At 39.7% G+C, this 16,167-nt stretch overlaps 1 protein-coding gene across 1 annotated transcript in view; it reads right to left on the minus strand.

Annotated features, from left to right (window-relative positions):
• Window positions 1-16,167, minus strand: part of Glyp (glycogen phosphorylase) — a 156,065-nt gene that overhangs the window by 64,561 nt on the left and 75,337 nt on the right. The window contains exon 3 of the mRNA XM_067153980.2: window positions 5,345-5,527. Within this exon, the coding sequence (XP_067010081.2) occupies window positions 5,345-5,527 (183 nt within the window). The remainder of the gene's footprint in view (window positions 1-5,344; window positions 5,528-16,167) is intronic.

Consider the following 16,167-nt stretch of genomic DNA (forward strand, 5'->3'; position numbering starts at 1 on the left):
TTTGTTTTCAAACAAACAAACAAACAAACAAACAAACAAACAAACAAACAAACAAACAAACAAACATGTACACAACAGAATATTTAGAAAAGTATAAGAAACTACTAGTATTAGATTTCTAGATAATAACTCCTCCTCCTCTTCAAAAGTTTGTAGCAGTTCACCATTCAGATTTTCAGATTTAGTAATCTGAATGATAAAATTACTGTAGAATGTTCATACCACAAAGTCTGAATCAAAGAATAATGATCACCATTTCATTTTTGGATACCTTCTGAAGCTGTTGTGGATATCTTCATATAATCTGTACAGGTCTACCATTTTCAATTGAATAGAAATTACCCCTACCCTAGATCTAGCGTCAAACATGAAAATAGTTCCATATATTACAAATGGGACTTCTAATTACTGAGAATCTTCTATCAAATTCCAGCTCCATCAGACTTCTTCTCATATAAAAGTAATCTTAAACACAAAAATGTATATAAATAATTGTCTTAAAACTGCAATTCCCAAACTGTATTTTGTTGAACATATAAAGATATTAAAAATTATATATTACCTACCTGAAGTGAGTGGAACATAATGGATAATATTCCAAAAACTGGGAAATTATACTGAGGTATCAATTTTGTAACCAATTGTGTCTGTTATCCAATGATTGAAACAAGGGTAATAATCCACTGCAGCTCAATGAGATGACTGACATTGAAAATTTGGTTGAGTGGAAGAGAGAGAACATTTTTCACTCAAAAATACATTATTGTTTCAGGTGTTTAGAAGTAGCGGGAAATTGAGCCGAGAGTGAGGGCTGGATTTGTTGACAGCTTCTATAACAATGTAAGCTGGAGCTGGTACAGAATCACAGTCGCACATTAACAAGGCTGTTTTTGTCGTTCACCATGAATGACAGATTCTTGGGTCATCAACCAATACTATCTGATTCAAGGACATAATTTCTGGCCCTGTGACAGAAATTTCTCAATCATCAAAGTTGTTTAAAGACTGGATTGGATTTATTTGCCAGAAGAGTATAAGGAAATAATTTGAACCACAAGCAAACTCAAAATACCTTCTACTGTAGTTAAGATCATCCAAACCAAGCAAATGCTGAACTTCAAGGATTGGTGGACTCGCTATTTCAAGAATACATCTAAGGACAACAAGAAGAGCGGTTGCTTGTTCAACATTAGTACATACAGACATATGGAGTACACTAATAAATTTAAAGGATTTGTGAAGGCTTCAGAGTTCATCGATGGCCTAGTGGAGAGGACTTTTAAGCCAATAAAAGAAGATAATGTGGTATTCCCAAAAGACATAAAAACACAGGTTATTTTATGATGAGATTTTTTAGTGGCCTACTTCCAACACGATGAACAGTGAAACTGATGAGTAAAGTATCTCGAAATGATTCTGTAAACTTCAGTAAGTGTACTTTGATTACGTTTTTCCATTAAATAGTTGTCCATTAACAACTTTAAATAATAACTATTGTCAGTATTTTGTTTTGGACCATTTTATGTCAAAACAACCTTTCTCATCACTATTAATCCAAATGTTTAAACAGTCTAAAAAGGATAATATTCCAGCATTTTGAATCATTAATTACTCCTTAACTAACAGCACTTGTATTAAGATGTTTTGAGATATACGAAATAAAATACAATACAATACAACAACAAAACTACTTACTGCTAGTACTACAATTACCTAATAGTGAGTATTTTAATAAAGCGTGTAGTTTGGGCTGCAAACAGTACTCTTCATTTTCCCAAGAAACTTGGTAAATGGAATGTTATCCTTTTTTTCATGCAGCTGTTCAAATACATCATTTGTTACTCCCACAGCTGCCACTCCATTAGGCTACATCACGTACTGTTATATTATTACCCATGTTGCAGCATTTTCTTCACCAGGTTCACAGTCTATTATCAGACTACCTCAGTTAACTTCATGAGAACCGGCAGAGTCTGTTCCAACCTTTAGACCATGGTTAAAATCCCTGGACAAGCCCGGAATAGAAACTAAGGTCTCCAGGCAAGAGCCAAATACAGTATGTTATATCCACAACCATTAGGCTTATTGTATGAAATTTTCATTTTTCTCTTAACTTAATTACATGATTTTCTTTATTATTAGTAAATTAGCACTGCACTACTACATGTATAATATTGGACAGACAGGAGAGGACTAGCACTGGGAAGAAACCAGCTTCAGTATTAGTATGGTGAAAAATGTAAAACTAACAAAAACCATCATCTCTGGAATCCAAGCTACAGCTATGCAACTAAAAAAGTTTTAATATTTTCACTAGATTTAATAATATCTACCATGAGACACAGGACCTGAAATATCTCAAATTTAACTATTAATGACTTAAACAACTATAATCATACAAAGTAATTTAAACTACTAATTTCCTGTAACATGTTCAGGCATCGTCCATGATGGTAGGTAATGTAAACAAAGCAAGGTTTGGCTTGCCTTTCTCAATGCAGAAGTTCAAAGAGTAAACAAGTGTTGTGCCTTGCATTGATGGTTCAAGAGCAGTGACGAAAGGGTTCTTTAGATTTATGTTTTCAAAATTAGATTATCATTAAAGGTGTCATACAATTCATTTGAAATAATAATGCTGAAGAAGCTATCTATACACCACTCTGTTTTTAAACCAAATTTGCTGTACAGGAATGATATTTGGGTGGACTCAGGATATCTTATTCATAAGTTACCAGTAATAGACATGAAAATAGTGAGAATAATTGCTGGTACAAACAACTGAGAAGAATGGCAGGAGGGTACTCAGAATGACGAGATAGAGGCTAAGTTAGGAATGAATTCAATGGAGGAAACTGTACTTATAAACTGTGTTCGATGATCGGGTCATGCGAGACAAACAGAGGACGGAGGGTAAGAGAAGTAGAGGGAGACCAAGGCAACCATGGTTAGACTCTGTTCTTAATAATTTAAAGATAAGAGTTGGGGAATTGAAAGAGGCTACAGAGCTAGTAACAAATAGTGGATAGTGGAGGCATTCAGTTAATTCAGTGAAGCTTACAGACTGAATAATGAAAGACCTAACAGTCTATAATGTAGATGTATGTACGTGAGTTTTACAGTGAACAACAACAACAACAACAACATATGGCCTCGAGAGAGGCCCAATGTAGGTCTGCCGAACTGACACCTATACGTAACCTGCGTGTCTGTGAGGGTGATACCGTACAAATTATTAATTCTAATGTTCAAGATGGCAGAAACACCCAGTCCTTGAGCCACAGGAATTAACCAATTAAGATTAAAACTCCTGACCTGGCCAGGAATTGAACCCGGGACCCCTTGGAACAAAGGCGAGCATGCTAACCATTTAGCCATTGAGCCGGACAAAGTAATTTTGTGTCCTCATCCTGAAGTGGCGCAGCTCTTTTTAGGCACACCCCCAATAGAAGTGAGCTGCATGTACCTTTTTTTAACTACATACCACCCTTCTGCCAATCTTAAATTGCTGGCAGTACTGGGAATTGAACATGGGCCAAAGGCCTAAAATTTAATTCTGAAGTGTCCATGCTACTAGTGGTCTTATCAATAAATACTACAGGATTGCAGCTAAAAACACTACAGAAGTGGACCTAGTGACTAAGTTGTATGAAAGTAAAACGTTTTTTCCACCATTCAAACGAAAATTAACTACATAAAATCTCTAAAAGTTAATATAAATTTCAATCTTGCCTAATAAATGTATCAACTTTAATATTTTCAAGCAGAAAAAAATACATTTTAAATTATGTTTTAAGATGTGTCTTTCAAATTATATCTATAAAATAAGAGTTTTATCTATAAATTGCTCAGAATTTTAAAAAGAATGGTATTTCTGTATTGGTTGTGTCCAGAGAAAGAGGAAAATGCCATTTTTTTAATTTTCTGTCATGTCTGTCTGTCTGATTGTCTGTCTGTACATGCATCATGAGAAAATGGCAGAACAGAATTTAATGAAAATTGGTATGTAAAGTCAGGGAATATGGCAATACACTTGGGCTATAAATAATGTTATTCACGCTCAGTGAAATAGCAGTTTAGAACCTAAAATTTAGTTCTCAAATATCAAATTAGTGCTTCCTACTGATAAACACTACATAACAAAAGTTATATAGAATACAATTTCCAATCAGTTATGTCTTATACAGTTTTACTGTAACAGCTTTGATACCAGATATAATGAATTAAGACTTTAGCTACTTAGTCCTTAGAAACGCCAACCCACGAGAGGCTGAACAGAATTTGACGAAAATTGGTATGTAAGGTCAGGCAATAAGTTACAATGGTCTAGGCTATAAATAATTTTATTCACACCGGGTGAAATGGCAGTTATGGGGAAGGCCTAAAATTATTATTAAACAGTAAATAGCACACAAATGTACAAAGTTTATTCCTTGTTGTATTCCATCAATGACTTTACTCTTTTTGCGCACTTGCTGAAATGATATTGTTCATACTGTTTACCGCACAGGACATGCACACAGTCTATAGAGGGCTCATGGAAACCTTTTTGCATGCATAGACTGCAGAAGATCTCGAGAAGCTGCTGAAAGGTATGGACAAAATCTTGAGTAAGGAGTACAAGATGAAAATAAATAAGTCCAAAACAAAAGTAATGGAGTGCAGTCGAACGAAGGCAAGTGATGCAGGAAATATTAGATTAGGAAATGAAGTCTTAAAGGAAGTAGAGGAATATTGTTATTGGGTAGTAAAATAACTAATGATGGCAGAAGTAAGGAAGACATAAAATGCAGACTAGCACAAGCAAGGAAGAGCTTTCTTAAGAAAAGAAATTTGCTCACTTCAAACATTGATTTAGGAATTAGAAAGATGTCTTTGAGGACTTTCTGTGGAGTGTGGCATTGTATGGAAGTGAAACATGGACGATAACTAGCTCAGAAAGAAAGAGAATAGAAGCTTTTGAAATGTGGTGTTACAGAAGAATGCTGAAGGTGAGATGAGATCGATTTGGCTAAATTTGACGAGAAGAAGAGATAGAATGATAGGACACATCTTAAGACACCCAGGACTTGTTCAGTTGGTTTTTAAAGGAAGTGTAGGTGGTAAGAACGGTAGGGGTAGACCAAGGTATGAATATGACAAGCAGATTAGAGCAGATGTAGGATGCAATAGTTATGTAGAAATGAAAAGGTTGGCACAGGGTAGGGTGGCATGGAGACCTGCATCAAACCAGTCTCTGACTCTGCATTTGTTTACACCGACCTGCCATTGCTGACGATGCCTGTACATGCAAAGGGATCCCCAAAGCATCAAAATATTAAACCATGATTCTCATTAGAATAAATACCTGTTCTCCATTCTGTATCTTTTGAGCAAAGATGCCATACTCATAGCGAATACCATAGCCATAAGCAGCTAGACCAAGCGTAGCCATGGAGTCCAGGAAACAGGCTGCCAATCTACCCAAACCTCCATTACCCAGACCTGCATCTTCTTCCAGCTCTTCCAGTTCTTCAATATCCAATCCAAGCTGAAAGAAAGGAATTATAACCATATCACACATTACAGAGAAAATGCTACTATGACTGAAGTAATTATCAAGATTTAAATCATCACATTCAAAGGGAAGAATAGGATAAGGAGAAAAAAAAAAAAATACAGGAGAAGACACAAAGACAGAGATGGATATAGGTGGTAAAAGTCTAGAACCAAAAGACAAACACACAAGGAGACAAGGATATCAGCAGGTGTATGTAAGTAATGGAAAGAAACAAATGGGTGACAAAATCATCACAAGATGTAAACTTCATATTATCCATATTGACAGTTAACTCTTATACAAAACTGATTAATTTTCAAAAGTATCCTCCTATTCAATACAATATAATATCGTTGCACTTAAAATCTATACATGTTTCAGCCCTATACTTTGGACCATCCTCAGTAAAATCAATACATTCAAACACAAAAACAATCATAACATTTTAACATTTGGTGGCTAAATTTTTTTTTTTTTTTTTTAATATGTTGAGAAATGACACGTGAATATGGCAAAATAAGTGCAAGTAAAATATCCATATCTTAAATGCTGAAAATTGGTTATCCATCAAACAGATGAATATATGGTAAAATGAATAATCAAACCACAATTTCAAACAGTGCGCTGATGTGCGAGTCCTTTTGTACTGGATTTTGAAATACCATTAGTAATGATGTGTGAAAAAACTTTACTGGACATTTTACTTGCACCTGTTTTGTCATATTAATGCATCATGTCCCAACATAATTCTAATATTTCCATTTAGTCACCAAATGTTACGATCATGTTTTAATATTTTAACCTATTGTTCTTACTGAAGATGGCCTGAAGTATAGGGCCAAAAACTGTATCGATTTTAAGTGCAACTATAATATATTGTATTAAACAGGAGGATACTTTTGAAAATAAATAAATTTTATATCTGACAAAACCATGTATACAAAGATAGGAACACAAATTGGGATCAACACAATGGGAAGTCAATGTGGAAAGAGGAAGCAACAGAAAGAGAAGACTAGAGCATATCTGAAGACAGACCACAAAAAGGACAATCTCTGAATCTTCATACACTGCCATCTTCAGGCTCTCCCCTCAGCAATACATCTACTCTATATCCATTTCTTCTCAGCCCCTGATGAGCAAACTGCTTTCCAGCTTCAATAGTAGGGTGGGCTTCAACACTCACTGACAGGCCATTTTGACAAGGCATGTCAATGTACAAAGATTTGGAGATTGGTCCTTGTATGTTTGTCCTCGACTTCTCTTTCCGCTGCTTCCTCCTCAACTTAATCCCTTCCTGTTTCTACTGCCATGCAATATAAATTGATTACTGGAATATTAACTATTAGAAGTAAATTCCGAGTAAAAGTTACAATTTGGAAGTATTCATTACAAGTAATATTAGAGTACCCAATTACTTCCCAATTCTGAATGTACGTCTTATCCCGTTTCCTAATACGGGTTCTGGAATGATGTGAGATATTTTATACCATGTTTTTACAGCCGGATACTGACATTCTGTGAGTCGGAGCGTGGAATGTTAGAAGCTTGAATCGTTGTGGTAGTTTAGAGAATCTGAAAAGGGAGATGGATAGGCTAAAGTTAGATGTAGTTGGTATAAGCGAAGTACCTTGGCAGGAAGAACAATATTTTTTGTCAGGCGACTACCGAATTATCAACACAAAATCAAACCGGGGAAATGCAGGAGTTGGTTTAATAATGAATAAGAAAATAGAGCAGCGGGTAAGCTACTACGACCAGCATAGTGAAAGAATTTTTTTTGTCAAGATAGACACCAAACCAATGCCCACCACAATAGTGCAGGTCTATATGCCTACTAGTTCAGCGGATGATGAAGAAATCGAAAGAATATATGAGGAGATAGAAGATTTAATACAATATGTAAAAGGTAACAAGAATCTAATTGTGATGGGAGACTGGAATGCAGTGGTAGGCCAAGGAAGAGAAGGTAGTACAGTAGGAGAATTTGGATTGGGACAAAGGAACGAAAGAGGAAGTCGGCTGGTTGAATTCTGCACTGATCATAATTTAGTCCTTGCCAATACTTTGTTCAAACACCACAAACGATGGCTGTATACGTGGACGAGACCTGGAGACACTGGAAGGTATCAAATAGACTTCATTATGTTTAGGCAGAGATTCAGAAACCAGGTGTTGGATTGCAGAACTTCCCCAGGAGCAGACATGGACTCTGACCACAACTTGCTGGTCATGAAATGCCATCTGAAGCTGAAGAAATTGAAGAAAGGAAAGAATGCAAAAATATGGGATCTAGACAAGTTGAAGGAAAAGAGTGTGAGGGATTGTTTCAAGGAACATGTTGCACAAGGACTAAATGAAAAGGCTGAAGGAAACACTATAGAGGAAGAGTGGAGAGTCATGAAAAATGAAGTCAGTAGGGCTGCTGAAGAAATGTTAGAAAGGAAGAAAAGAACAAGTAAGAATCAGTGGATAACTCAGGAGATACTAGACCTGATTGATGAACGACGAAAATACAAGAATGCTAGAAATGAAGAGGGCAGAAAGGAATACAGGCAATTAAAGAATCAAGTGGATAGATAGTGCAAGGTAGCTAAGGAAGAATGGCTGAAGGAGAAGTGCAAGGATGTCGAAGGCTGTATGGTCCTAGGAAAGGTAGATGCTGCATACAGGAAAATCAAGGAAACCTTTGGAGAAAGGAAATCTAGGTGTATGAATATTAAGAGCTCAGATGGAAAGCCACTTCTAGGGAAAGAAGACAAAGAAGAAAGATGACAGGAGCATATCCAACAGTTGTATCAAGGTAAAGATGTAGATAATTTGGTTCTGGAACATGAAGAGACTGTTGATGCTGATGAAATGGGAGACCCAATTTTGAGGTCAGAGTTTGACAGAGCTGTGAGTGACCTAAATAGGAACAAGGCACCTGGAATTGATGACATTCCCTCTGAATTACTGACTGCCTTAGGAGAAACCAGCATGGCAAGGTTATTTCATTTAGTGTGCAAGATGTATGAGACAGGAGAAGTCCCATCCGATTTTCGGCAGAATGTTGTTATACCTATTCCCAAGAAAGCCGGTGCTGACAGGTGTGAAAACTACCGCACCATTAGTTTAGTATCTCATGCCTGCAAAATTTTAACTCGTATTATTTACAGAAGAATGTAAAAACAAGTTGAAGCTGAGTTGGGAGAAGATCAATTTGGCTTCAGAAGAAATGTAGGAACACGTGAAGCAATCCTGACTTTACGTCTGATCTTAGAGGATCGAATCAAGAAGGACAAGCCCACATACATGGCATTTGTAGATCTAGAAAAGGCATTCGATAATGTTGACTGGACCAAGCTATTTATGATTCTGAAGATGATAGGGATCAGATACCGAGAACGAAGAATTATCTACAATCTATATCAAAATCAGTCTGCAGTGATAAGAATCGAGGGCTTTGAAAAATAAGCAGCAATCCAGAAAGGAGTGAGGCAAGGCTGCAGTTTGTCCCCTATCCTTATCAATGTTTACATAGAACAGGCAGTAAAGGAAATCAAAGAGAAATTTGGAAAGGGAATCACAGTCCAAGGAGAGGAAATCAAAACCTTGAGATTTGCCGATGATATTGTTATTTTATCTGAGACTGCAGAAAATCTCGAGAAGTTGCTGAAGGGTGTGGATGAAGTCTTGGGTAAGGAGTACAAGATGAAAATAAATAAGTCCAAAACAAAAGTAATGGAGTGCAGTCGAACGAAGGCAGGTGATGTAGGAAATATTAGATTAGGAAATGAAGTCTTAAAGGAAGTAGATGAATATTGTTACTTGGGTAGTAAAATAACTAATGATGGTAGAAGTAAGGAGGACATAAAATGCAGACTAGCACAAGCAAGGGAGAGCTTTCTTAAGAAAAGAAATTTGCTCACTTCAAACATTGATATCGGAATTAGAAAGATGTTTTTGAAGACTTTTGTGTGGAGCGTGGCATTGTATGGAAGTGAAACATGGACGATAACTAGCTCAGAAAGAAAGAGAATAGAAGCTTTTGAAATGTGGTGTTACAGAAGAATGCTGAAGGTGAGATGGATAGATCGAATCACGAATGAAGAGATACTGAATCGAATTGGTGAGAGGAGATCGATTTGGCTAAATTTGATGAGAAGAAGAGATAGAATGATAGGACACATCTTAAGACACCCAAGGACTTGTTCAGTTGGTTTTTGAAGGAAGTGTAGGTGGTAAGAACGGTAGGGGTAGACCAAGGTATGAATATGACAAGCAGATTACAGCAGATGTAGGATGCAATAGTTACGTAGAAATGAAAAGGTTAGCACAGGATAGGGTGGTATGGAAGGCTGCATCAAACCAGTCTATGGACTGATGACTCAAACAACAACCTTCCTGGCGCCAACCTCAGTTAAGGAGCAGGTAAATGAAATTGGGTGCGGTGGTGGAAGGAATCGCCTGCGGCCTGTTGATACAAACTGCTGTGGCATTTGCCTGGAAGTGAAAATGGAAACCATTGAAAACCATTCTCAGGACAGCTTGGCTCCATAACAAGTAGTGTGTTAAAACATGTGGCCACTCTGCTTTGTACTTCTCAACTCTGAATAATAATAATAATAATAATAATAATAATAATAATAATAATAATAATAATAATAATAATAAATATGGCCTCAGTCAGATTCCTTGACTGAATGGTCACCTCTGAGGCCTTCGGTTGAGAAGGTCTCGGGTTCGATTCCAGGTCAGGTCGGGGATTTTAATCGCGTCTGATTAATTCTACTGCCGGGCTGAGTGGCTCGGACGGTTGAGGCGCTGGCCTTCTGACCCCAGCTTGGAAGTTTCGATCCTGGCTCAGTCCGGTGGTATTTGAAGGTCCTCAAATACGTCATCGTCGCGTCGGTAGCATGAAAAATAACGCTTGCGGGACTAAATTCTGGCACCTCGGCGTCTCCGAAAATCTTTAAAATCTTAAGTATTGGGACGTAAAGCAAATAACATTATTTATTCTACTGGCTCGGGGAGTGGGTGTTTGTGTTTGTTCCAACACTCTCCTCTTCATATTCAAACAACCCACCATACTATGAACCACTAGAGAAACACACAATAGTGATTACATCCCTCTACATAGAGTTGGCGTCAGGAAGGGCATCCGCCTGTAAATCAGGGTCAAGTCCACATGTACGACATAGTTCATGACCCCAGAGGTGTGGGAAAAGCGGCAGAATAAGAAAAATAAGAAGAAAAATCATGTGGCCTCAGCTGCCCCGTGAAGGCATTTTAAGTTGACGCCATCTCGCTGTGCTCGTCAATTTTGATGTTCCGTTTTACTCTACGCCTACTAGATGACACAGTGAACCGAATCTCTCTTACGCGTCTATGCCCCAGTTTTAATTAATTATGTCGGGTAACCACCAAATGTGTCATAAAGAGATATTTTCCATGCCGTCTTACGGCAGGGAGTGTCGAATCGACTCTTTCCCCCCCACCGTTCAATAATCTCTTCAGTCCCCAGTCCAGCTACATGGCTAAATGGTTACTGCACTGGCCTTTGGTCACAGGAGTCCCGGGCTCGATTCCCGGCAGGGTCGGGAATTTTAACCATACTTGGTTAATTCCGCTGGCACTGGGGCTGTGTGTATGTGTCGTCTTCATAATCATTTCATCCTCATCATGACGCGCAGGTCGCCTACGGGAGTCAAATCAAAAGACCTGCATCTGGCGAGCCGAACTTGTCCTCGGACACTCCCGCCACTAAAAGTCATACGCCATTTCATTTCATTTTCAGCCCCCACACCAATTTAGATTTTTTTGTTATTTAATGGGCTTTTAGAGAACAAAATATGACACATTTAAAAAATGAAAAATACGCGGCAAAACATTTTGGCCGTGGGTTCTTTATGTAGTTCCGGTGGAGGTTGGAATTTAAACATTATTATTGTTTGCTTTGTGTTTAGTTTGACCACACGGGGCAATGTGTAAAAATGTATTTAGGGGAGTTCTAGGGGGATGTTTTGGTGTGCGGATGTATATAACACATGTTGGACTACACCGAGTTTTGGGATTTATGAGGTGCTGCCATCTATATCTTTGAAAATAAAACAGAAAAAAGCGTTACAAACGTAAAGTGTAATGTATCAAATATGATAAAACAGGTTACACTCAAAGTTTAAGCCAGCAAAAAACTAAACCCCTCTTGTAGCATTATGATATATTGGGACTCAAGAGGATAATCAGACTACTTTTGCCGAGTTTGAACCCGCGATCTTGGGGATTTGGAGGCCAAAACACTAGCACTGATACACAAAGGGAGCTTGTTGAAATAAATAAGTGTTGAAATAAAAACAAACTCCTTCCATCAAGTAGCAATGTCCTGCCTATCCTGAGGAAATCTCTCATGTTGTAGAATAGGTGGCAGATATACTAGCCAATGCTGGATCCGCTTAGAACTCCACTTCGGATTCTGTCTTCGCTTGGTACACGTGTTCATGACTAGATTGCATTCTGCGCTGTTCAGAAACTTTATTTCTTTGAAATAGATTATTTATTTGTTTATTTAGAATTTACTTTACGTCGCACAGACACACACGGGTCTTACGGCGACAATGGGATAAGAAAAGGCTAGGAGCAGGAAATGCCTTTGCTGGCAGGACCTAGTGTTTACAGTGCACTATGTCTTCTGGTATAGGCTAGAGCAATTTTGTTACTTTCATAGATCTGTCTCTGTCTTATCCTTGGCTTTGACAATATGAAAGTGAATGAGTTATGAGCGATGCTAGTAATGCCAATCCTTATGCAGCCAGTCCCTGCTATGAATGGTGTGAAAGTGTTGCTCATGGGGTCGGTTGGTGTATGCATTTCAGTAATGAAATGGCGTATGGCTTTTAGTGCCGGGAGTGTCCGAAGACAAGTTCGGCTCGCCAGGTGCAGGTCTTTCTATTCGACACCCGTAGGTGACCTGCGCGTCGTGATGGGGATGAAATGATGATGAAGACAGCACATACACCCAGCCCCCGTGCCATTGGAATTAACCAATTAAGGTTAAAATCCCCGACCCGGCCGGGAATCGAACCCGGGACCCTCTGAACCGAAGGCCAGTACGCTGACCGTTCAGCCAACGAGTCGGACATGCATTTCAGTGGGCTTGGCAGACTGATATGTAATAGCAACTCTGGCTCGGTGAGGAAAGCAACGGGAAACTACCTCACTCCTCATTTCCCTAGTACGCCTCTTCAGTGATGGCTAGGCCATCTATGACAGCTGACGGCAGAGCTGTTGAGGATCCCACCAGCGGCATCGCTGACGGACTGAACATACAGGAGCAGGAAGGAATCGGCCGTGGCCTTAATGAAGGTACCGCCCCAGCATTTGTCTAGTTTGAAAATGGGAAACCTGTAGTCGCTTAAGTGCGGCCAGTATCTAGTATTCGTGAGATAGTGGGTTCGGACGCCACTGTCGGCAGCCCTAAAGATAGTTTTCCGTGGTTTCCCATTTTCACACCAGGCAAATGCCGGGGCTGTACCCTAATTAAGGCCACGGCCGCTTCCTTCCCAGTCCTAGTCCATTCCTGTCCCATCGTCGCCATTAGACATGTCTGAGTCGGTGCGATGTAAAGCCAATAGCAAAAAAGTAGGAAACCACGAAAAATCATCTTCATGGATGATAACAGTGGGATTCGAACCCACTATCTACCGAATGCAAGCTGACAGCTACGTGCTCCAAACCACGCGGTCACTCGATTTGTGAAATAGATCATCTTTGTCGTCCATTAGGGCCATTCTTGACATTCAGTACTACAGGTTACATTTGTATCTTGCACTAAATTTTATGAACTTATGTGCAGTGAAAAGCAAACAAATATCAAAATACATCGACAAAGTACAGTCTGCTGAATAATACGATTAGTATAATAAGAAACCTTTAACTGTTGTAAATACGAGTACTGCAATATGATGAGTTTTTGAGTTGATTTATTTAGTGCGCAATATACTTTTTCGTCGCTGTACCGAACAGAGTGGCCACGTGTGTTAATGCGCTACGGCTACGGAGCAAGCTCTGCATTCGGGAGACGCGTGGGTTCGAGCCCCACCGTCGACTGTTCTGAAAATAGTTTTCCGTGGTTCCCCTATTTCCACATCCAGGCAAATGCCGGGACAGTTCCTATTCGTAGGCCACAGCCAATTCCTTCCACTCTCCTTACCCAATTTCATTCACTACCATACATTAATTCATCTTCATTAGCTCCTTAACGGAAACTGGCGTCGGAAAGGGCATCCGGCCGTAAAACATTCCATATTAATTCATCTCTCCTCATCCGCGACTTTGTATCAAGAAACGGGACTAAGGGGTAAACATACATGTTTTTCACACTCCATGGCTAAATGATTAGCGTGCTGGCCTTTGGTCCAGAGGGTCCCGGGTTCGATTCCCGGCCGGGTCGGGGATTTTAACCTTCACTAGTTAATTCCGATGGCTCGGGGGCTGGTTGTGTGCCGTCTTCAGCATTAGAATTCATCACAGGTAGGGCCCCATTCTCATAGACGCGCAGGTCGCCTATACGGAGTCAACTCGAAAGACCTGCACTTGGCCTTTTCGGAGGCCACACGCCATTTTTTTTTTTTTTAATACCATTGTCATTATATTTGCTTTAAACGAAGCTCCTTTGTCGATACTCCGCTACTGTCACATATACTTCTGTCGCGGTTTAAAGAAAAATAATTATGGCAACTTAACGCGGAGAGTATTCCCTCTCCTTCTGTATCTGGGCAACAGGAATGTCCTTCCTCCTCCAGATTTTTAAACTGTTCACCGCCACGTTGCTCTTGGGCGTCCACGGACTCTCTTTTGCTCAGCTTTGGCAAGAGCTTTCTGAACCGTATGATCATCACGCTGCTTGTCGTGCACTTAACAGCAGAGCTGCTTTTGCTCTAGTTTCTCACCAACAGCGGTGATTCCGAAGGATTCTCGCACGTCTTCATTACGCACTCGATCGGTTCGAGTAACACCCGCAGACCACCACACCGTCCACAAATCTGTAGTATGCATTTCCTGACGATGCCTCTTCTGCCCTGCCCAATATTCGGAGCCATACATGAGGGCAGGTCTTTGTGCTTGATGAACATCCGTTTGTCCCACAAGACACCTGCCAGCGATCGTCTTTTCATCCAACTAACATTGATGCGATGCTTGGCATCATCGTCGATAGTGTCCGATTCGCTGGCTGAATGGTCAGCGTACTGGCCTTCGGTTCAGAGGGTCCCGGGTTCGATTCCCGGCCGGGACGGGGGTTTTAACATCCATTGGTTAATTTCAATGGCCCGCGGGCTGGGTGTTTGTGCTGTCCCCAACATCCCTGCAACTCACACACCACACATAACACCATCCTCCACCACAAAAACACGCAGTTACCTACAAATGGCAGATGCCGCCCACCCTCATCGGAGGGTCTGCCTTACAAGGGCTGCACTCTGCTAGAAATAGCCACACGAAATTATTATTATTATTATTATTATTATTATTATTATTATTATTATTATTATTATTATTATTGTCGATAGTGATATCGCTGGCAACGACAGAGCCAAGTTGTTCTCCAGTTAGGAAGACTTGTACGAGCCAAACAACTCTGGCTCTGTGAAGTTGCAGAACATGTATATTCTGTCTTCTTCCGGCTGAATCTGAGCCCGTTTCTCTGCAGAAATGCTCGCCATTGATTTTAGGTTGCCTCAAACTCTTCATGCGTTTTACAGACCAAAATATCATTCGCGCATAGCAAGGTCAATGGTAGTTCTGGCATCAGCTGATCTATCAAACAGGTAATGACAATAGTGAACATAACTGGACTCAGTGCCAATCTCTTATGCACACAGACTTCAACAAGAAAACTTTCAGGGATACCTCAACTAGCTGTCAATTTGGTAAGGGATGAAGATACATGTCCTGAATCAGCCTCATATACTCCTAAGGGCCGTTTTGGCTGCAAAGATTCTCCCCAGGTCGATGAACCCATGTGGAGGTCCTTGCAAAGCACATAGTGCTTCCCCATCAAGATCTGTAAGGTATGAATTACATCACTTGTATACATATCAGGTGTGAAACCGCATTAGTTCTAATGTATGTTGATGGTATTCCTAATCAAAAGCGGCGCTAAGAAGCTCGCCCTCCTCCCTCCCGCAATAATTGAAAATGGGCCCCTCATCTCCTCATCAAGAACGTTACAAGTTTATTTCTTAGTAATAGGTTGTATATTATTACAATGAATAACACACAACGACGATAAGAAGAAGAATAAGAAGAAGAAGAATAGATTTGTAAGACGCATTTTAAGGCATCGATTCCCTTATTCGTAGTTTTTCTTTTAGTTTAGATTTTGTTAAGAATTCGGAAAGAAGACGTCTGCGGCTCTCGTAAGAGTACCGTTCCCGGTTACTTCCCTGGTAATGAAAATGAGGAAGGCATTTGCAGGACAGCCAACGTGGGATTTGAACCCGCAGTCTCCCGAGTGCATTGATAGATCCAGACAGCATACGAACGCTCTGACATCACAGGGCTAAAACTGATAATGTTCCTTTTTTACGACTTAGTCCGGTTTCGGATATGAACTCGGGAGTTAAGTGTTGAGATGAGATTAAGTTTTTAGT

The sequence above is a fragment of the Anabrus simplex genome, chromosome 9 (genome assembly GCF_040414725.1).
Source record: "Anabrus simplex isolate iqAnaSimp1 chromosome 9, ASM4041472v1, whole genome shotgun sequence".
In the NCBI taxonomy this organism is placed as follows: domain Eukaryota; kingdom Metazoa; phylum Arthropoda; class Insecta; order Orthoptera; family Tettigoniidae; genus Anabrus; species Anabrus simplex.